Source organism: Corythoichthys intestinalis, chromosome 2, assembly GCF_030265065.1.
Source record: "Corythoichthys intestinalis isolate RoL2023-P3 chromosome 2, ASM3026506v1, whole genome shotgun sequence".
NCBI lineage: Eukaryota > Metazoa > Chordata > Actinopteri > Syngnathiformes > Syngnathidae > Corythoichthys > Corythoichthys intestinalis.
In genome coordinates, this window is record NC_080396.1 from 9,106,461 (window position 1) to 9,131,156 (window position 24,696).

A 24,696-nucleotide genomic window follows, 5' to 3' on the forward strand; every position below is an offset into this window, starting at 1 on the left:
CGCCGTATGTATTTGGGGTGGGAACCTCTGAGTAGCTCACGATACGATACGATTTGCGATACAAGGCTCACCAAAACGATGAGAACTTAAAAAATAATGGGCGTTCAAATACTTATTTTCTTCACTGTAACATACCCGAGGCCGTTGGCAGTCTTACAAATAGTGATGTATGCCCTTACAAAATGGTGACCTATGTTTGGAAGTCATTTAATGTTGTGAATCAATTGTTAAAGTTGTTAAAATTGCTCCCGTTTTTGCATTGCTTTTGACATGTGAAAGTTTTAAAACTGTTTCATCATTTAAAGATAGGTTTAAGTAAATATTTTGCCGATTAAGGAGTATTTTAGATAAATAGTTACTTAGGTTCGCTAGGAAGGTTCACTACAACACAGCCTTTCTGAGAAGTCTACTGCTTTAAGTTGGCGGCTGTTTAACAACACCGGCAAGTATATCATTTCGCATCTAGTGCATATACATGTGATATCTAGCGTAGCATCATGTGGGCGTAGTTTGTTGGCTGTTGGCTACATTTAGGTATTACCGTATTGGCCCGGATACACGCCGGTGTTTTTTGCACTGAAATAAAGAGGGGGTCAACTTATATTCGCGGTATAGACATTATACCCATTCACGACGCTAGATGGCGCCAGATATCATTGAAGCCATGTTCTGTCATGACAGATCTCAGCTACTCTCAAGTTTAACCAGTTTGCATTTTTTTATTGCAATGTTTTTCCTTATTCAGATTTGTTTCAAGACTACAGATACAGTTACACTTCAATTTGATGGTTAATGCAGTTATTGCAATTTTGATGTTTTATCACAATAGATTGGTTTATTTACATCTCAAAAACCAGAAGTCATTCATTTACGAATGTGAGTTTGCAATGGGAAGTCCTATGATCACACCGGCGTGTTTAATCATGTGGCGTCTTTAGAGCACCTTAAGAAATAAAATATTTCACCTGGAGCGCCGCTGTCAACCTCGATACCAGTTTTGATTTGGCATTGATGGATCACAGAAAACTGAGATATCAGTGTTTTAATTTCATGATAGGAAATATGTTTTCTCCACTCATGGCTTTGAATGGGTGATGTTTCATTTCTGGAGATTTTTCTAGTCTGAATTTGATTACCGTATTGGCCCGAATATAAGACGGTGATTTTTTTTGCATTGAAATAAGACTGAAAAAGAGGGGGTCGTCTTATATTCGTGGTCTAGAGATTATACCCATTCACGATGCTAGATGGCGCCAGATATCATTGAAGCGATGTTCTGTCATGACAAATCTCAGCTACTCTCAACTTTAACCAGTTTGCATGATTTTATTGCAATGTTTTTCCTTATTCAGATTTGTTTAAAGACTACAGTTACAGTTAGACTTCACTTTGATGGTTAATGCAGTTATTGCCGTTTTGTTGTTTTATCACAATAGATTGGTTTATTTACATTTCAAAAACCAGAGGCCATTCATTTACGAATGTGATTGCACTTTAGTTTAAATATTTAAATGTTCAGATATTAAGATTTGAATGAAGCAAAATAACATGCTTTGTTTCTCAAATATATTGTTATAATCATTTGCTTCGGATTTGCTTCCGTCTTATATTCGGGCCAATACGGTATTAGAGCCACCTAGCCTAGCATCGTGTTTGCAACGGCATCACAACTCCCCACTCCCGCTCTTCTTTCTCCGTGTCTCTAACTTTTCTCGGGTCATTCAACCTACGTAGTAACACGTAGTAACGCACATCATCTCGTCGCCAAAATGGTGACAAAATCCGAACAGAGAAAAAAAACGTAATGCAAGAAAAACGTTCAGATTTTGAACGTAAGGCGTACACCAGGGGTCGCGTTAACCGAATATTTTCCGTCGTTGACCGATTTTTTAAAACGGTGACGGAAAAAACTGAAGTCCACCTGTCATTTTGACAGGTTGCAATTCACACCCCAGACCACAGGGTGGCGAGTGAGCATATTAATTAGCTATTGTCTCTCTTGATGCATGACGTCGTTGGCCTTACTCTGAAAAATGTCAAGGCAACTGAGTGTCCGAAGTTTCTTCAAAAAGCCCCAAAACGACGATGGTGTTGATAAAAGAGGTGAAAAAACAGGGACTGCACAAGCGGGCACGCAATTCAAGTCCATGCGCACCAGGAGGAAGGTGTAAGACTCCGTTCAGGCCACAGCAGGTGAACTGTTAATTTCATTGTTCCATAATGTAGCCTACCTACTGGGGCCACAGTCAACTGTTTTTGTCACTGGGGAGAAAATGTTACATATTCATCTGCTTGATGTGTGATGGCACGGTGTGGATTCTCTGTTAAGCTTGTTCGGACAGAATATTAATTTAAAATGAATGAAAACCAAATACTATTGAATATGTTGAAGCGGTATGCAATGTTAAGAGTCTTGTTAGCTCGAATTGCTGTGTCCAGCCGCTGTAGCTCTGCTGCTCTCCGTGAACTCGCTATTCAAGCCGGAACGCGCGCGGCTCTTAAGTGTCTGTCACATGACTGTGTCGTAGCCGCTAACGCGCTCGGCCAAATGGACACACAAGTACGGAAGGTGAATTATGCCAAACAAATGGTCACCACAATGTCATTATCATCATTTTAAAAATTTAAGTGACGGGTAAAAATAGATTGTGACCGGATTTTTATGACTCTGTCAGTCAAAATGACAGACAACGAAAAAGTCTAGCGCAACCTCTGGCGTACACATTTAAAAATCGGTGCTCACTTGTACAAATTACGCCGAAACCGGACAGGTATGCTGTAAATGACAAGCGGTATAGAAAATGGATGGCTAAGTGGACATCATATTAATCATTTGTATCTTGGAAAATGTTCAAGCGTTTCAAGAGTAACTGCTTGCTGAAGTGATCACAGTGTGACATCTTGCTTCAGCATGAGGCTTATTGGAGCAGCTGCCGCAGAGCACAGTGGGACATTTCTAAATTGACATCCTGTCGATGGGCATGGGGGGGCTTATACATTCCAAACACTTGTGCAGCATTTCTTATCACCTACTGTTATTTTCTTTGCCTTGACACTTTGCTGGCATGGAAACAGTCTCAGATCAGCCGATCACAAAGTAATATGCACCGCAATCACAATCACTGTCTTGTGTTGAATGTTTTCCTTCCAGCATTTGGATTCTTTTAAGTCAACAATCAGTTTCTCGTGAGGATGACATTTTATTTAGACTTCATATTTGCTATTTTACATTCATAAATGGATGATAAGTAGACATAAATCAAGATTATTTTCTCACAATTGGTGTATAATTTATTGAGTGTGTGCGCAAGTTCCCTTTATGGTAATAAAACATCATGATTCCGTGTTCTTTTGAAAGTATGTTTCTATTTTCGATCAAAGACTTGACTTAAAGTGACTGGACAGCATGAAGCAATGGAGCCATCTTTAAAAGGCTTAGTGCATATATGTTTTGGGGGATGAAAGCAATGAAAGATGAGGAAGAAAACTGATTTACACACAGGAAGATTGGAAACAAGGTCAAGGTGATGGACATGACAGTTTATTGATTCTATCAGGAAAGCAGAAGAAGTATTGCAGGAAGTGTACATTCTGATTGTCTTATGTGAGTGATTTACTGTTGGACCTGTCTATAGGCTAGCACATTTAGAAAAGAAGTATTCCATTACTTACAGTGGGGCAAATAAGTATTTAGTCAACCACAAATTGTGCATGATCTCCCACTTGAAAATGTTAGAGAGGCCTGTAATTGTCAACATGGGTAAACCTCTACCATGAGAGAAAGAGTGTGGAAAAGAAAAACAGAAAATTACATTGTTTGATTTTTAAAGAATTTATTTGCAAATCATGGTGCTAAATAAGTATTTGGTCGATACCAAAAGTTCATCTCCATACTTTGTTATGTACCCTTTGTTGGCAATAACGGAGGCCAAACGTTTTCTGTAACTCTTCACAAGCTTTTCATATACTGTTGCTGGTATTTTGGCCCATCATGATCCAGATCTCCTCTAGAGCAGTGATGTTTTGGGGCTGTCGTTGGGCAACACAGACTTTCAACTCCCTCCACAGATTTTCTATGGGGTTGAGATCTGAAGACTGGCTAGGCCACTCCAGGACCTTGAAATGCTTCTTACAAACCCACTCCTTTGTTGCCCTGGCTGGGTGTTAGGAATCATTGCCATGCTGAAAGACCCAGCCACGTCTCATCTTCAATGCCCTTGCTGATGGAAGGAGATATTCATTCAAAATCTCTCGATACATGGCCCCATTCATTCTTTCCTTTACACAGATCAGTCGTCCTGGTCCTTTTGCAGAAAAACAGCCCTAAAGCATGATGTTTCCACCCCCATGCTTCTCAGTGGGTATGGTATTCTTCGGATGTAATTCAGTATTCGTTCTCCTCCAAACACGAGAACCTGTCTACCAAAAAGTTCTATTTTGGTTTCATCTGACCATAACTGTTCGGCCGTTTACGCTTTTTTTTGTGGCGTTTTCCCCGCCGAAAAGGATCCGAAAGAGAACACACTGGATAACTCGGCTTGTGCTCACAGTATATTGTTGGTTTTTATTGTTGATTTTTTGGAGTAGTAAATAGCAAACACCAAGCAGGTTATAAACCTATAAATGCAAACAAAGAATGTATATGTGTGTATAAATATACAAATAAAGATAATGCTAAATACAAATATATACAAAGCTTCTCTATATATAAATGAATAAATAATACACTGTGCATAATATATATAATTCATTCACAATTAAATTGCTCGGATTGCAATAACCAAATATTATGCATTATTTTAAAATCACATTTGACATTTTTTAACCATTTAATCGTTATTCTTTAGGCAATAGTTGCATCATTAAGACACTTCAAGTCACGAACGCCGTCCAATGCTTTGAAAAGGTGGCGGCTAACAGCATGAGGAAATGTAGATTTTTCCCGCAAGCATTTAGATTAAAAGCACCAATACAGCGGGTCCCGAGACTACATTACCCATGGTTCACTGCGTGCCCTGCACCGCTCGTTGATTCGCTGCGAGATTGATTCAGTGGCTACGCTAAACCAACGCGCTAGCCGTCAACTGTCAACTCTCAGCGGATCTTGTAACACACAAACTGGAAGGCCATCGAGCGATCGCCGTGAAAGAAACGCCAAGCCATCTAAAACAATGCAGTAGGTGCAAATACATAATACAAATACAAGGAAATGAGCACAAACTCACCGGCGGTGCGTGTCTCTTTCGGCAACGTGAACGTGAATGACAGCCACGCCGACCCAGCTTCCGCTTAAATGCGAATCCACACCCCTTTCCCAATTGACAGTGAATTAACCCTTTCCCGGACAAGATCGCAGGTGAGGCACAATTTAAACACGTTTAACCTAGCGGACGCAACAATAACACATTCTTCCAGTCCTCTTCTGGATCATCCAAATGCTCTGTAGCGAACCGCAGACGGGCCTGGACGTGTACTGGCTTCAGCAGGGGGACACGTCTGGCAGTGCAGAACGTCTAGCCAGTCTCCAGATCTCAACCCCATAGAAAATCTGTGGAGGGAGTTGAAAGTCCGTGTTGCCCAACTACAGCCCCAAAACATCACAGTTCTAGAGGAGATCTGCATGGAGGAATGGGCCAAAATACCAGCAACAGTGTGTGAAAAGCTTGTGAAGAGTTACAGAAAACGTTTGGCCTCCGTTATTACCAACAACGGGTACATAACAAAGTATTTGAGATGAACGTCTGGTAATGACAAAATACTTATTTTCCACCATGATTTGCAAATAAATTCTTTAAAAATCAAACAATGTGATTTTCATTTTTTTTTTTCCACATTCTGTCTCTCATAGTTGAGGTTTACTCATGTTGACAATTACAGGCCTCTCTAATATTTTCAAGTGGGAGAACTTGCACCATTAGTGGTTGACTAAATACTTATTTGCCCCACTGTATATATAGTGAAACATGAAGACAGATCAAGCACCTTGGGTTTGTAGAATGAGTGAGTGACTGAGTAGGTGATGAGGAGGAGGAAGAAGAAGAGAAAGAGGTGTGAAAAAGCAGCCATGGTGAGATGGATTGTGCTGGGCAGAGAGATTGATGACTATGCTTCAGAGAGAAAAGGAGAGATGCAAAATAGAGCTTGCGAGAGACACAAATGGGGGTGGAATAGGAGAAGAGTCCTAATGAAAAGAAGCTTCCAGCTCCCAAAAGACAAGGCAAATTCTTTTGGCTGATGACATATCTTGCCGCCAAATTCCAACGCAGGCAAGCAGCATCTTAGCACATTTCACACAGCCAGTATTGCCAATACAAGCCTCATGAAGTTTTTAATTGTAAACCATCAAATGTATTTGTTCAGAAGCTGGACTATTTTATGTTTTGTTTAGGGCTGTCAAACGATTAAAATTTTTAATCGGGTTAATTACAGCTTAAAAATTAATTAATCGTAATTAATCGCAATTAATCGCAATTCAAACCATCTATAAAATGTGCCATATTTTTCTGTAAATTATACATATACCTGTATTCTGTAAAATAAATTGTTGGAATGGAAAGATAAGACACAAGATGGATATATACAGTCAACATACGGTACATAAAGACTGTAGTGGGCATTTCACTCTACTGTCATTTAAATTTGTCTATGCTGTCCTCACTCCGAAGCGCCTACTTTTTCCAAAGCTAGACAGCTAGTGAACGACGCCTTAATAATTAGACTTCTTCCTTTTTCATCTGATTTATTAATAAAATGGCCTCAAACCATTGTCCTCTTTAGACCGTTGTAAAACTACAAAAAGTACACAAGCATTGCATTAGCAACAACGTTAGCTTAGCACGCTATACAGGTTCACTAAACATAAACAAAAAGCGTCTCAGACAAAAAATATAACATTTCGCTTACTAACATAATATGTACATTCTTTACAACAACCATACTTACGGACAAATCTTGTCCAAGGATCATATAAGCACAACATTATCAGCCCGAGACATCGTGCAGCCATAATGAACTGGCAAGAAAACAATAAACCATGTCGCAAAGCGACCACAAGAGTTCGCTGTTGGACAGCACAAAAACCCTTGCTGTAAAACTTACCAAAAGGCAGAATACTTTCTGAGCGGGACATGTGCGTTAATTGCATCAAATATTTTAACGTGATTAATTTAAAAAATTAATTACTGCGCGTTTACACGATAATTTTGACAGCCCTAGTTTTTTTACTTCACTCAGAGCTCAACTGCTATGGTCAGTGGACCAGATTTTGTCCTGAATGTTCACCACGCGCTCAGCTTGAATCATTACTGAATTCATTGGTTTCCCTTGATGGTGACGGACGTCCAGTCTATTTTGACTGGGATGGTTAGCAGCAACGAATGAATGTCAATGGCAGCCAATGAATAAAAATAAACACTCAACCATAGGCGGAGTTTGACTGTTAGGGGTGGGGGGGCACAACATGTTGATGACCCCAAAATGCAGTGTCAACAATCAAATGAACTTATAAGAGTATTTATAATAAAGATACACGATAATATCGGTCACCGATAATTATCGGCCGATAATGGCAATTATGACGTCACACAGATAATCCAGATAATAAAAAAATTCAACCGATAATGCAATCCGATAATTATATACTTGATTTTGCTTCCAAATGTGCGCAACCAAAGAATTCAGCACACCGCCTCCTCAACCCCTCCCCTCTCTGAAGCCCCTGAGGGAGGAGGGGTTGAGGAGGTGGAGTTACAAGACAAGAAGTAGTTGAATATTATGGCGGCTGTTACTAAAAAAACGACGCTCTCGCCATCTGCGAAACATGTACCGTATAAGTTCCACGAGGCAGAAAGAAGGCGTCCTCATTCAAAACCACTAACCCAGCAGCCATTTAAAAATGCATCATAAAGAATTTTGGAACAAATACGAGGCTGCTGCTAGCAGGAATGCTAAAGCTATTGTAAACACTAAGTTAAACTACAGGGCTTGTGACGATACAGAGTCGGGCTGTTTGGGAATGCAGCCCAAGGCGGGTGGTAAATTCGCATCTAAGGCTAAACACCGGCACTACTGGAGACCGATAGTCGGCAAGTAGCCGTCTTCCGACGGAGCCCGCCACTCTGGCCAGTCCGGCAGGCCGCCGCCGCCTCGCCATAGGCGGGGCGGGGCAAGCCCGGTTCCCCGGCCTCTGGACCTCCGGCGAACACCCCGGTTTCTCGAGCGTTCCCCCACGGCGTGCGAGCAGAGCCAGGACCCGAATACGCCGCGGCGAACCGGCCGGGGCGGGCGGATTATCCGGTACGAATGTAGCTGCCGCCGCCGCCGAGACAAGACACGTGTTTTTTTTTTTTACCTTAATGACCCGAGAACCAAAGCCCTGGATAAAAGAAATAATGCAGTTTATACGACCACCATTCTTCATGAAAAAGTGATGTCCGGTAAGCAAGCTTATCATGACGGCACAGTGGTTATAAGATCATTTAAACATGGAGAAAACGAAGTCAGCCAGTCAATAATGCATTCAGAATGTGAAATGACGAGCGGTCAGATGACTTTGTAACGCTGCCTTTATTTTCGGCTTAATAAAACTCAGGCACAAAACAACACGCACGCGGATGCGAGCTCCAACTCCGTCCAAATAGTACTGCCGTGTAGCAGTTTAGCTGCTGTAACGCAAATGTCGTGAAAGCCGCAAATGTAAACAAAGCGCTGCAGAATGGGTACATGACATCTCGCTCTTTTGAGGTAATCATTTTCACAGTGTGCAACAAAGCATATAACATTAGCAATCACTTTTCAAATTATTTAACTTATTTGTCTGCTCAATTACAGTCACAGTAGATAATCAAATTCTTAAATCAATATTCTGTAGCCACAAATATTATTCAAAATCTTTCCTTCAAGTTTTTTTTTTTTTTAGGATTAAGTATAATAATGTATTGCTTAAAACAAGGCTGTTAAGATTATTTTCAGCTAGCTATTTTTCTTCCAAGAAATCTGAGAGAAATACACTTGAAGCGATCGCAGATAATTTCACTTATTGCCAATAGATTTACACTTAAAACTGACTAGTTTTAAGGAGGTGTGTTTTGCAGCGGATTAATGTTATATATGTTAGGAATGGCTTACTTTTAAACGCATTTTTGTGTAACTTAGGTATTTACTCTGTAATTGTTGCCAAAGGTTTACTATTACACAATGTCAGACAATCTGTCATTATTTAGATGTTTGAATTGACGACTTGTTCATACTTTATGTTGAAAAAAAGAGCAATAAATTATATTTTTGCACAGTAATATTTTCTCTTGTGTATACTTTAAAATTTTACATAAATCTTTTAATAGAATTATCGGCTTGACATTATCGGTTATCGGTTGGAATGAGGAGGAAATTATCGGTTATCGGTATCGGTTGAAAAATGCATTATCGTGCATCACTAATTTATAATAATAAGTTAAAAATGAGCGCTTTTTGTTTCCCATCATTTTAAAAAATTAAATTAGGCTGTTTAGGACAGGTATAGTTTTGGCCAAGATTGTCATCCATTAAAATATGGTACGCCCGCCGGTGTCGTGCCAATGTAGTTACCCCCGTCAAAAATTGTATCCCCTGGGCGGAGCCACTGCGCTGCACTGATTTGCTTGATTTCCGTGTTTTGCTGATGTCGTTATCGACGAGGTTTTTAAACATGGCCCATCCATCAAAAAAAACAAAAAACAAAAAAAATACTTTTTTTTCTGTCGTATAACGTAACATACGTACTGAACGTAAAAACTTGACTTTAAATTGCACGGATATAACATGACACAAAGTATCGGGCATCTTAGGGGGGAGGGGGTGTTGTAATTATGATTGACAATCTCCTTGAATGTATTACAATTGAACTCCTAATCCCCAATTGTAAAAACATATTTATCTGCTGTGTCTACTGAGCTCCTGATTCAAATGTCTAGTTCACTGAGTATATGGAAAAGATACTGTATAGAACGAATAATGAGCATGTTTTCGTTGTGGAGACATTAATCTTGGGATAAAATATGTACAGCATGTTGTTTGGTTTTCTCATACATTCATGTCTGATGAAACTGTTACAGTGACCTTGTGTGCGCCAATTGTAGCCACCATGTACACCTCAGCAATGTATCCTTTTAAGAGACTTATAAGAAAAGCATTTTGAGTCGCTACTCACACCAGCTGTGATAACATGTCACACACATAGCCACAACAAAATGGTTCCACAGCAAACAGATGCAAAAATGTCAGGGACATGACAAAGTCATAACCTTGTACGCCCAAAAATTAATCGAGATGCTTGACTGGACGCTTAGTTGCCAAACCCAGATTGTTGACTGTGTTATTTTACAGTTTTGATGTATGTTCCATGCCTGAATGGGCATCTTTAGTTGTATGGAGGACGGGAAACTGATAAGCATATGCTTTATCTCGTCCGCCTTTATCGTCTTCTTCGGTTCCTTCGGACAAATCATAATCACATTTTGTAATTGCAATGATTGTCAATGACACCGATGATGATGACAATAAAATTCCATTAAAAAAAAAAAAAAAGAAAGGAAAAAAAAAGGCAATGTTTCACTCGTAGGATGACCTATAACTGTTATTACTGTAATTCAAGTCATGTATGGAGTTTCTCCTGTTTAATAAACGTTATGTCCAAAATAAATAACTGTGGTTATTTTCTAGCTTTAAAGTCGACATAGCTCAGAACTAATGAGTGTGTGTGCACCCACAATTTTTGACAGGGGTAACTACTTTGGCAAGACACCGGTGGTGGCTCTATTGTACAATTAGCGCCTTTGATGGGGCAAATTGAAACTCCACTCACCATTTTGACGGTGGTCTCTAGTGTTTCATGGTCCACATTTTCAATCATTGGTTCTTGCTCATTAGTTGTTGTCGCTTCTGAAAGCTTAGGCTTGAAAAAAAATTACGTACGTCCATCTAGCCTCTTCGGTCCTTGGGTGGTTTTGGCTAAGCAAAGAAAATGACCGTCTAAGGTGCTAGTTACATGATCTGTTTGAAAAATAATTTTGACCCATTATAAAAGTATATTTGTTCATTTCATTCGTTTTTGTTGTTTGTTTTATTGTTTGACTTTAATAGACAATATTTTTAAAGTCAAATATAGGCAATGACACTTTTCGGCCACCGGGGGGGCCCTGGCCCACCTTAAACTCCGCTTATGCACTCAACCTATGTGCTTTGACCGATTCACACTAGGGTTTTAAAATAAGCTTTCCAAATAGGGCTTGTGTTTCAAACTAAGCGTTGGTGTTCCATAGAAGGGTTTAAAATAAGACTATCAAAATTATCGCGTTAACGGGCGGTAATTAATTTTTTAAATTAATCAGGTTAAAATATTTGACACATTTAATGCATATGCCCCGCTCAAACAGATTAAAATGACAGCACAGTGTCATGTCCGTTTGATACTTGTGTTTTTTGTTTTTTTTGTCGCCCTCTGCTGGCGCCTGGGTGCAACTGATTTTATGGGTTTCAGCACCATGAGCATTGTCTAATTATTGACATCAACAATGACGAGATACTAGTTTATTTTTTTGTTTGAAAATTTTGCAAATTTTATTCAAACGAAAACATTAAGAGGGGTTTTCATATAAAATTTCTATAATTTGTACTAACGTTTCTCTATTAAGAACTACAAGTCTTTCTATCCATGGATCGCTTTAACAGAATGTTAATAATGTTAATGCCATCTTGATTCATTGTTATAATAAACAAATACAGTACTTATGTACAGTATGTTGAAAGTATATATCCGTCTTGTGTCTTATCTTTCCATTCAACCATAATTTAAGAAAAAATATGGCATATTTTATAGATGGTTTGAATTGCGATTAATTACGATTAGGGCTGTCAAACGATAAAAAATGTAATCGAAATTTAATAAAAAATTTAATACAAGTTACAGATATTTTATATCAAAACCCCTCTTAATGTTTTCGTTTTAATAAAATTTGTCAAATTTTCAATCAAAAAATAAACTAGTAGCTCGCCATTGTTGATGTCAATAATTACACATTGCTCATGGTGCAATGTGGTAAAATCAGTCGCACCCAAGCGCCAGCAGAGGGCGAATAAACACCAAAAAAACACAAGTAACAAGTGGCCATGGCACTCAGCTGTCATTTTAATCTGTTTGAGCGGGGCATGTGCGCCAAATATTTTAACGTGATTAATTAAAAAAATTAATTACCGATCGTCAACGCGATAATTTTGACAGCCCTAATTACGATTAATTTTTAAACTGAGATTAACTTGATTATAAATTTTAATCGTTTGACAGCCCTAGTTTAAAACTAGGTTTACTGTTTTGAATTAGGGTTTCAAACCAGGGTTAGGGTACCAAAGTAGTGTTTTTTAGAACCCAGGCTAGGGTTTCAAACCATGCTTAGGGTTCTGTATCAGTGTATCATTCGTTCATTCATATGTGTTTTAGAATCCATAATCCAAAAACGGTTAATGACTTGTTAAATCATTTCTGGTTGAAAACACACACAAAAAAAATAATAATAACAAAACCTATTTTTGATTTGAAAACCAGAACTGAAATAACGAGTAGTCATTGGCTTTCTGATTTTTATTCTTGGCTTTCAACATAGTTTGAGAATAATTGTTATTGTCTCTTCTTATTTCTGACTTGTTTTGGTTGTTTCAGTTTGTTTGTTCAGTTAGTGAGTGATTCCAAAATGCAAGCTCATAAGTGACACTACAAAAAGAATATAATGGCTTATGTCTGTGTTGTCTCTGAAGTGGCACAAGATAATGACCCAAATGTCATTTCCAAAAGTAGTGCATTAGTGCAAGAAGTGGAAAAGACTGGCCAGACTTCAAAAGCTTAGAGACTGGGCTGCGCATATCAATTTTGGTCTGCTTTTCAAAGAGTTCGTTGCTTGATGCTCATCTTTTTTTATTGTTGGGAACAGTGTTGTCACAAATTACTTGAAAAAGTAATTTAATTACTGATTACGCCTCAAAAAAAGTAATCTAGTGACTTTACTGATTACTTCATAATCAAAGTAACTAAGTTACTTTAAAAGTAATCTATCAGTTACTTTTTCCCCCATTTTTCTCCCTTTGCCGCCTCAACATAAGAATGACAACAGAAAAATGTCATCACATGTAATTGACTTTCCGATGATTGAATTTAAAGGGGAATATCAGAATTTCGCGCTAGCATAGCCACTCCGGAGCCCTGAAACTAACAAATATCTGACAAACTGCTTGGAATTTGTTGAAATCAACTCCACCGACCAATTAAACCCCGCTAACTCTAAGATTAAGCCTAATGTCAAAACTTCTCAATTTTGGGTTATGGTTAACAGCATATCAGAGCCGATGTAAAAACAATGCAAACTGACTGCACAAAATTGCAAAGGTGGTGGCGGGCGCGGATGCGCGTGCATAACCCAGAAGTACTCCTCTCAACGCACACGCCGTCAATTTGGCCACAAAACACAGCGGCAACTTAGCATTTACACTCAATCGGACTTACAACACATCCCACAGATGCTAAACGAACACATCACCTCACGGCATAAATGTACAACATGAAGTAAACAAAGCTTGCCAACTTGGAGAGATGACTGCCCGTCGTTGCTACGGCAAAGCTACGAAACAGCCGTGCATGTAGGGGGTCCAACCTTTTGCTGACACCCTCCAGAATGAAGGAAAAATACTCACCTTCATTCATGGATATCCACAGATCAACATTCCCTCACAACGTCTCAACACTCGGCTCGAATGTCCACCCCCCTTTGCCCACGCCACCAGTCTCACAACACATGCGACGCGGGACCAAAACAGGAAATAGCTAAGAGGTTGTCATGGTAACACGTGCCGGGAACCTTTTATTTTAGCGTTTTCTATTCAAAATGCTCGTCGTACATGACTGCAATATTCTTCTTTCTACATACGTTATGATGCAATGAAAAAACAGTAACGCAGAGACACTAAGGAAACTAACTTTAATCAGATTACTGGTCCTCAAGATGGCATTTACATTATTAACATTCTTTCTGTGAGAGGGATCCACGGATAGAAAGACTTGTGACTTTGTACATTGTGACTAAATATTGCCATCTAGTGTATATGTTGAGCTTTCAGTAAATGATACTGTAGCCATGCCCAAATGCATGATGGGAAGTGGAACCATGACTGTGCGTAGTGCTACCAATTGATATATCTTCTCTGCGTTGCGAAATAACATAAGGTGTTGAGAAAAAGATCAATTGCTACCTTGCTTCCCCACATTGCTTCCCATGATATTTCTAATCGTAGAAGAGGAATTGTAAGGCTTTAGCCAATTAAAAAAGGCTCCGATGGCTGCCAAAATTCACTCTACTCATTATACGCTGCCTTTTATCTCTCTATACAGGTAAAACGGCACCTTTACAGATTGAGCGCGACAATGCGTGAGTGGGTCGTGCAGCGCATGCGTTAATTGCGTTACATATTTTGATGTGATACATTTTTTTAAAATTAATTACCGTCGTTATCGGGATAAATTTGATAACCCTACCTTAAGCCTAAACTAAAGACTCTGGATGAGTGTAACATATTATGTTTGTAACGTTAAATACAATTAGAAAACGATTAAATTAAAAAAAAAAAAAAAAAGTATTAAAAAAGGCATGGCCGATATTTTTTTGCCGATTCCGATACTTTGAAAATGACGTGATCGGGACATCTCTAATTATGACTGACCACTCTGATATTGTTGGGAATTTGATTATCATTGACCACTTTGTTTTTGCCATCCAATTTTAGATCCTGTCACAAACAAACCTGAAGCAACTCTTGGAGAGGTGATGGAGCACGATAAGGTGTTGACCATGATGGGAAATATCTTCAGATTTTCTTTTCAATTTCAAAATAGGATCATAAGGAAGTCCATTATTTCGACATGGCAGGACTTCCCATGAAAGCCTGGTCATAGACTTTCAAATGCTGCCACTATTGGACAACCCAACAAAGTGAACAGCGATGCCTTCTAAGGTTTCCTGTTTGTACTTGCTGACGGTAGTTTGCTGGGCCAGTGCTTTATGGTACCTAAGCGTGTCCCGCCCATCCACGTCCTACGTGGGCCAACTGAACATCCCGATCCGCAAGATACCCAAGGTGAACAAGAACGCTACCCTCGGCAACTACCGCGCTCGATCCCTAAACCCGCATGACTTCGGCTACCTCATCAACGACGCCAAGAAGTGCGAAGCGGAGACACCGTTTCTGGTAATCCTGATAAGCACCACTCACAAGGAGTTTGACGCGCGGCAGGCCATAAGAGAAACGTGGGGGGACGAAAGTACATTTCCTGATGTCCGCGTGGTCACGCTCTTCTTGCTGGGTCGCAGCACGGATGCCGTCCTTAATCAAATGGTGGAGCAGGAGAGCCAGATCTTTCACGACATCGTGGTTGAGGATTTTATCGACTCCTACCACAACCTGACGCTCAAGACGTTAATGGGCATGCGTTGGGTTGCTACCTATTGCTCTAAAGCCCAATACGTTCTCAAAACAGACAGTGACATCTTTGTCAATATGGAGAATCTGATCTACAACCTCCTAAAGCCTACCACCAAGCCCAGGAGGAGATATTTCACAGGTTACGTCATCAACGGCGGGCCAATCAGAGACATGCGGAGCAAGTGGTACATGCCGAGAGACTTGTACCCAGACAGCAAGTACCCTCCGTTCTGCTCCGGTACGGGCTACGTGTTCTCGGCAGATGTAGCCGAGCTCATCTTCCGAACCTCGCTGCACACCAGACTGCTGCATCTGGAGGACGTGTACGTAGGCGTGTGTCTGCGGAAACTGGGGATCCACCCCTTCCAAAACAGCGGTTTCAACCACTGGAAAATGGCGTACAGCCTCTGCCGCTACCGCCGAGTGGTCACCGTCCACCAGATCTCCCCCGAGGAGATGCACCGCATATGGAACGACATGACCAGCAAGAAAAACCTTAAATGTTAACAGTGCTCCTGCAGCCTCACTCTGTGAGTTGAGGAGCTATTTATTGATTGACCTTCTATCTCCTGCTTTTCCAACATTGGCAAACACTGTACATCACAAACGACTGCGCTGAAAGGGGAGTATCGACGGACCGTTCAGGGCTTTGTCCAAATACTGATTGGTTTGCCGAGAATTTCTCTAGCACAAGGCCAAACATGCCTGTCTGTATTCTTTATCTCTTCAAGTGTTTTCAAGTTAACCTGGCCTTGCACACTGGCTCGAATGGCAGAACTTTAATCAACCAAAGTATAAACTATCAGTAGCTACGTTTTCATGGACATGTTTATTCTAGGGCTGTCAAACGATTAAAATTTTTAATCGAGTTAATCACAGCTTAAAAATTAATTCATCGTAATTAATTGCAATTTAAACCATCCGTAAAATATGCCATATTTTTCTGTAAATTATTGTTGGAATGGAAAGATAAGACACAAGATGGATATATACATTCAACATACTGTACATAAGCAGAGGCGTCGCGTCCCATTAGGCAGCCAGCAGGGGGCCCCAGAGGCCCAATAGATTTAGCACAAGCAGCTTTACTGCACTGTCGCACTTGTCGGTGCAGTGAAAGCCTTGTGTCTGAGTTCCCTGAAGGGACCCCTTCACTCGCTCTATACACCCCTCCCCCCACCTCCCTCACGTGACTCAGAGTGAGAGTGACCGGCGATTTGGCTTTTTTTAATTGGCGTATATCCAAAATGAAAAGAAGTTATCCTTCTGGAAGCGACAAATGAAAGAAAAAAAAAGCAGAATGTGTTACTGTAGTTTTATGTCCTAATGTAGTAGAAGCACTTTGAGTGTCCTAAAAAGCGCTCTATGAGACCGAGCCGTTATTATAGTTTTATTAAATATGCTATTGCTCCAAGTCCAACTATCCCCCTTACTTGCACACGCTCGAAGGGCCCCATGTTGCTTTTTGCCTGGGGCCCCCGGGGACCCTTGCAACACCTCTGTACATAAGTACTGTATTTGTTTATTATAACAATAAATCAACAAGATGGCATTAACATTAACATTCTGTTAAAGTGATCCATGGATCGAAAGACTTGTAGTTCTTAAAAGATCAATGTTAGTACAAGTTATAGAAATTTTATATTAAAACCCCTCTTAATGTTATCGTTTTAATAAAATTTGTAAAATTTTCAATCAAAAAAAATAAAGTAGTAGCTCGCTATTGTTGATGTCAATAATTACACAATGCTCATTGTGTTTAAACTAGGGCTGTCAAAATTATCGCGTTAACGGCCGGTAATTAATTTTTTAAATTAATCACGTTAAAATATTTGACGCAATTAACGCACGAATGCCTCGCTCAAACAGATTAAAATGACAGCACAGTGAAATGTGTACTTGTGTTTTTCGGAGTTTTGGCACCCTCTGCTGGCGCTAGGGTGCGAGTGATTTTATAGGCTTCAGCAGCCATTAGCATTGTGTAAGTAATTATTAACATCAACAATCGCGGGCTACTAGTTTATTTTTTGATTGAAAATTTTACAAATTTTATTAAAACGATAACATTAAGAGGGGTTTTAATACAAAATTTCTATAACTTGTACTAACATTTATCTTTTAAGAACTACGAGTCTTTCTATCCATGGATCGCTTTAACAGAATGTTAATAATGGTAATGCCATCTTGTTGATTTATTGTTATAATAAAGAAATACAGTACTTATGTACCGTATGTTGAATGGATATATCCATCTTGTGTCTTATCTTTCCATTCCAACAATAATTTACAGAAAAATATAGCATATTTTATAGATGGTTTGAATTGCGATTAATTGCGATTAATTACGATTAATAAATTTTTAAGCTGTAATTAACTCGATTAAAATTTTTAATCATTTGACACTCCTAGCTTAAACCCATAAATTCAGTCGCACCAAAGCGCCAGCAGAGGGAAACAAAAAACACAAGTAACAAGTGCACATGACACTGTGCTGTCATTTTAATCTGTTTGAGCGGGGCATGTGCGTTAATTGCGTCAAATATTTTAACGTGATTAATTTACAAAATTAATTACCGCCCGTTAACGCGATAATTTTGACAGCCCTCGTTTATTCAGATTAAAAGCCTGATCGGAATAATAATGCTTCAGGCATACACCCCATTTGGAATATTTTAACCTGATCCAGCCCATTCCGAACAAGAGGGGTGATTTATGTTGACTGATAATCCGATCTGCGCGCATGAAAACATTTTATTCGAAATTTTCAGAAGAAATAGTCTTTACCAGGCAAGTCTGTGATGCCATTATACCATAATTTTCGGACTATAAGCCACTACTTTTTGCCCTCATTTTGAATCCTGCGCTCTATAGTCCAGTGCGGCTTATTAATTTGTGTTGTTAAATACTGTATTGGCCCGACTATAAGACGGTGTTTTGTAGAGGTGGAAATCTTTGGGCACCTAACGATTAGATTACCATTACGATTCAGAGGCTACGATTCGATTATAAATCGATTATTTATGACCCCCCCCCCCCCCCCCCCCGCTAGTAGCTGCTGTTAATTTTTTGTACATTAGTTACAAAAACCGTTAAAAAAAAAAAAAAAAAAAGCCTCGCAGGCTTAAATAAACGACTATTTCAGTATCAAGTTAAAGGGATCCTCTATTTTTAAGACAAGTAATTCTTAAAAGATAAATGTTAGTATGAGAACACTTTGCAAATAGAAAAAAGCAAGAACTCCAATTACAAACGCTATGCAAAACAAAAAAAGCACAAATGCAAACTGCCACAACACGATCCCCGATTCCTAAAGCACGATTGCGAATTGGCAAAAGCACGAAGCCCAATTGCCACAACACGACATCAAATGGCTCGCAGCACAAATGCAAAAGGCTGCCAGCACAACAGCAAAATCACGCAACACAACAGCAAAATGCTGACAGCACAACAGCAAAATCACGCATCACTACGGCAAGAGGATGACCCGGAAGTTAAAAAAAAGAAAGACATAAAAAAATAAACACTTTTTACATTGCTATATGTGCTTTGTGACCATCTCTACGGACCTCCGTAAAGTTGTCACCACCCCCATCAGACGCAAATTTATATAAAAAGGATGTCAATCATTTTTGCTGTAAAAGTTTTGTCTGTGCTGGTTTCGTTTTAGAGATATTTACAATTCTTTTATAGGTAAATCTGAGGTCAGCAAGGTTTTGAAGATACAGAATTACGCTCTTATTGAGATATTCATTTCAAGTGGTGACGTCACTCGTAGCTTTTCCTTAGTTTAGCTCCCGCGGCTAATGGAGCGTACCAACTCACTTAATAACAAAGGGGTGTCCTAACAACTAGCAGGAACGTAGCACAAACGAATGGAAACACTTCGGGACCCTTTTGCAGTAAATGAGGGGCTTGGAGTGATGGTGTCATCACTCGAAATTATTATCTCAAGCCCCCCAATTTACTGAAAAATGGACCCGAATTTATTTGTGATATGATCGTGAGAGAGTTGGTACGGGCGCTAAGCTAAGGAAAAGCTACGAGTGATGTCACCACTCGAAATTAATATCTCAATAAGAGCATAATACTGTATTTACAAAACCTAGCTGACCTCAGATTTACCTATAAAAGAATTGTAAATATCTCTTAAACAAAAGCAGCACAACCAAAACTTTTACAGCACAAACGATGGACATAATTTTTATATAAATTTGCGTCTGATGGGTGAGTGGGGGGGGTTCAACTTCACGTAGGTCCGTAGAGATAATCACAAGCACATATTGTTAGGGAACGGGCAGGCAGGTGGTGTGTGGACCCAAACGCAGGAAAAGGAAAACTAGGTAAAAAAGGCGGTGCAATAATGATTTAATAAAAGCCAACAAAAACAAAGTGCAAAACAAAGGCTGCGATGATCCAAAGAAAGTACAGAGGCAAAAAAAACTGTTACTAACAAAAGACTGGGTATCAAAAACTTACAGAGCAACACAGGGGCTTGGAAGGCGAAAATTTGAGAACAAACGCCAACGAGCACATGGGCATTGACATAGACAATGACGCAACAAGGAGTGGAAAGAAAATTGGAGCTTATATACACACACGCAGACAAGGGGTAACGAGAACGAGGAACAACTGGGAAACACATGAGGATGCAGATTGGAGGATACACTAGGAGCATGTACAACAGGTGAAATCAATGGGCAATCACAGGGACAAGTCACACTAGGGGAAAACCAATACAAAACTTAACACATATAGCAATATACAAAGTGTCATCCTTTTATTTTATTTTATTTTATTTTTTTACTTCTGGGTCATCCACTTACATTAGTGCCGCGAGCTATTTGCTGTCGTGTTGTGGCAATTGGTGTTCGTGCTTTTGCCAATTTGCAATCGCTCTTTAGGAATTGGGGATTGTGTTGTGGCATTCGTGCTTTTTTCTTTTGCAAAGCGTTTGCAATTGGGGTTCGTGCTTTTTTCTATTTGCAAAGTGTTTTGACTTTGCATTTCGCCTGACACCTCTCGGCCACCGTACAAAATAACGTTAACGTTTAAAGTAGAAATGGACAGAGCGATGTGTGTTGGACATCAGTTGCATCGGCTTTTTCTTCTACTACTATTTCCGCTACATTACATCAATCTGGGCATGTCAAAAGGATTTGTTCTGACAGTGTGATGTCTGAGTGTCCATGAAAACAGCACATCCATGATTTTAATCTGAACGTAAATCAGAATTTAAAAAAAAAAATAAAAAAATGTCCATGTACACATAGCCATTTATCATATCCATACCATCACGGGTCTTACAAGTCATTGCAAGTCATACACTATTTTAAATAATAATAATAATAATAATAACTATGAAATTTAGGATGAAATACTGGCAGCTGGAGTTGCCAGAATTGTACCATTAGAGAAAGAAAATGGGAAAACCGTAAAAGTTTATTGTCGAATTAACAACAAACTACTGTAAAACTTTTACAGCACACAACTATAAAAAAATAGTCTTGCACTGATACCATTTTTTGGCTCCCAATACTGTGCCGATACCATGTCTTTTGAAACGTCCAATCCACTGGAAGTGAGAGTAAGTTTGTTCATTCACTGCCACACTCTCACTTTCAATGGACCGGACGTCTACTAGTGATAAACTCCTTTAAATTAACAGCAGAGGGATTGTTGGACGCACCACGACTGGACCTCTATCATATTCTTGGGAAGGGCGACCAGCGGTTGGAAATTAGATACTGTAAAGTTCAACATCGCCACAGTATTTCTAGTTTTCACCGATACCAACGACGTCATTTTAGTATTTTATCAGTGCAACACTAGTTAAAATGATGTATGAGCAAGTGATCTGATGGTGACGTTATTTCCCTACCTTTCTTTGAAACAAAATTGTCATTATGGCAGATGAGTGCGCTGGCTACTAGCATGCTATCTATTGGCTTTCTGTTCTATTGTTGCCGTCAAACAGGAATAGTAGTCGACAGCTGATTACTCCTAGTTTGGAAAGTCTCCGAGCAATGAGGAGAAAATCTGTATCACATGCGATTTTTGATTCATCATTTATTTGGAGAGATGTGAAAAAAACCTTTTCACAATTGCTTAGAGGAGCTTCGGACAGAGTGGATGGGTTGTCTCAGTCAACTACCTATCACAGAGACAATCAAATTCAATGCCGTTGATAACTAACCCTTTCCTGTTTGGAAAGCCACTCCCAACGCTATTTAATGGTGTACCGCAAGCAACACGTCACTTTTGCATATTAATATTCATGACGTTAGCAATTGTTGCTAGGCAATGTTGATAGTAAACGAATGGAAATAGTGTACGAACGAGATTTTTACTGAGCTAAACCTACACATTCTGTCTGAAAATTATGTCCCTGGTGCCAAATTCACTGGTAAAGATGTCGAAGAACATACAAATGATCAGTTAAAGAGATGGCTTGAGTGTCGAGGGCTGAAAAAGAACCGACCTGATCCAGAGTTAGCTTTTTTTTTCGACACCTTTTTCTTGTGTGCATTGCCTTACGCCACTGACAATGACATTGTCCAGTTTCAACAATCCTTTACCACCATATGCCCTGTTGTTCTTATATATTATATCCTGTGGTTGTCTTATGTCTCTGACCATTGTTGGGGGCAATTTACATTGCTATTTTTGTGTAGCGATCGCAAATGCTACTCACTGACAGCCAACAAACACTTTTGATTTTTTCATTAATAACAAATCTTAATTATATAATTTATTTACACTTCCCCTTTACTAAAGTTGTTGTTTTTTTTTCAACAGAAAAGGTAACAGTGGCAGTCAGATACTATTTTAATTTTTTTCAGGTCATTCATTGTCAGAGAGAAGCAGCACGGCAAACACCATGATAAAAAAATAAGTAAAAATATCAAAATGGCTTACCTCTTCGTCCTCTGTAGGACCATGGCCCCCAACAAAATGTTTACTGCATATGAAATGTGAATGGCTTCACCTTGCTGGCGTTAAACTGGTCTTTTGGATGTCCACGCAAGTTGATCCATTAGTCACATTTTTTTCCTCAGAGTTTTTGGTTTCAGGAAACACATGAAAAAACTTCCTTCATTTGTCGTAATGTCTAGAGTCGTTTATACAAGTTCCATATCAGCAGTGTTTACTCGGCATGTTCTTTTTTGAAAGATTACCGGAGAAAACAAGCAGAAATAACATGGGTTGTATGCGAGGGCGTGTCCATAATGTCCCACTTCCGCGTTACGATGGCAACGTCACGGTCTAAAAATAGCATTCGTGCGGTACGCTATTGGCAAACCAGGCAAAAACAATGACAATCAAAATAGTAAAGGCAATGAAAAAAAATTGCCATTGTTTTTTTTTTTTTTTTGTTTATCTCAATGTATAAAGGTAAAAGTAAATGACCAGAATTGTCAGTTTTTTTTCCGTATGGGATTTTTAATGACAACATTTTGTTTTATATTTTCATTTATTTATTAATTCATTTATTTCTCTTTATATTTATTTATTTATTCAGTTATTTATGTATTAATTCATTCCTTTTTTTTACACTCATGTGATTCCATAGCATAACCCCTTTACAATAGAATGAATGGAATTAGCCTTAGGATTTAAATTCATTATTGGAGGTGCCAAAAATCGGTGACCAGTGACCATATCAAAAAAATAAAATGACTGAACTAATTTTATTTACATGTAGAAAGTGAATTTGGCATTCAAATCTGGCAGTATCATTTTTTCTTTTACCATTTCATAGTTATTCCACCCATTTAATGCATCAGGGAGCACCCCCTTTATTTCCTCAATTTTGGTTGTAAAATCACAACCAGAATTGATGATAATGTCAAGCCTCACAAGTCACACAGAAACAACAGAATAGAAAGCCAATGGCTAGCATGATAGCAGAATGCAAAATCTGCAACTCATTATTGGTACCACATCATCTTCTGTTAGGATATTTTTTTTAGTGGACGGGGCTAAGGCAGCTGATCTAACTAATCTGACTAATAAGGATCTAATTTCAATATAAAGCCTTTTCTGTCACTTCTTTGGAAGGATTTGTGTCCACATAATAGTCTATCATTTAAAAAGTCACTTTCTGTAGGATATCATAGCACAGATCCAGATCAATTTGTATTTTTCACACTATAAGGCGCACCTAAAAGCCTTTAATTTTCTCAAAAACGGACAGTGTGGTTTATAATCCGATGCACCTTATATATGGATCAATATTGGTTAATCACGGCATGACATTCCCTTCGGTGCAGCACTTACTGCTAGGCCTGTCGTGATAACAAATTTTAGTGTTCAATAATTTATCCTATAAATTATTGCGATATTATTACGCCCCCCCCATTGTTTTTTTAAAAACCAATTTACAATAACACAGAGAGAACACAGTATTTATTAATAGATCAAGTAGACCCATTTAAACGCGATTAAATGTTTACTCTTAAATTCAAAAATACTTTTTAAGAAATCACAACTAAAAACAATATGCCATGCCTCTTAAGTAAAAGACCATAATATTAATACCGCAAAGGTACACAGAAGAATTAAAATGTCTTTTTCAAGAAAAAAATAAAATAAAATTGCACTTAATAACTTAAGCATTTAGGCAAATTAAAACTTACTAACCCTCCCCTCATAGCTTCTGCTATGGTGTTTCATGTGTAATATTCAGATTGGATGTTTTCCGAGGCACCCTGAAGCGCACGCAACGGTGATGTTGTTTTGTTCATGTGACACGAGAGCCACAGGTTTTGATATAATTGCCAGAAAAACATATATAAAAGGACACCATACAGCTCTTTTTAATGTTGTCCTTATAATGATGATCTGCTGCATCATAAATCACTTTGTGACTTTCCAGCTACATGATGGAGCATTCTTCGTCCATGTTCGCTGGTTAAACCGTGAATAAGCAACTGGGCTGTTGACTCCAGGCCCGGCTCCGCCCATTTTGACGGAAGCCTCAATAATAGCCTCAACCCTCCGGCGGCCGCCGGAGATGGTCCGCAGTCAATCCGGAGCACGGCCGATATTCGTTGAACAATAGGATATAATGGGAACGGATTGGCTCCGGCGCTATTTTTTGCCGGACCTGGAACGAAGATGCATTTTGCGTAGTTGCTAACAAGGAAGCCGAACTTTTAACAAGCAAGTATGACGCACGCGCGCACGCACGTGCATGCG

General features: G+C 39.1%; 1 protein-coding gene across 2 annotated transcripts in view; it reads left to right on the forward strand.

Moving 5' to 3' along the window:
* LOC130912234 (beta-1,3-galactosyltransferase 1-like) overlaps positions 1-17,186 on the forward strand; it is a 287,842-nt gene extending 270,656 nt beyond the window's left edge. For both annotated transcript variants that reach the window (XM_057830159.1, XM_057830160.1), the window contains one exon: positions 14,803-17,186. In XM_057830159.1, the coding sequence (XP_057686142.1) occupies positions 15,019-16,005 (987 nt within the window). In that variant the 5' untranslated portion in view covers positions 14,803-15,018 and the 3' untranslated portion in view covers positions 16,006-17,186. The remainder of the gene's footprint in view (positions 1-14,802) is intronic.
* The last annotated feature ends 7,510 nt before the right edge of the window (positions 17,187-24,696 follow it).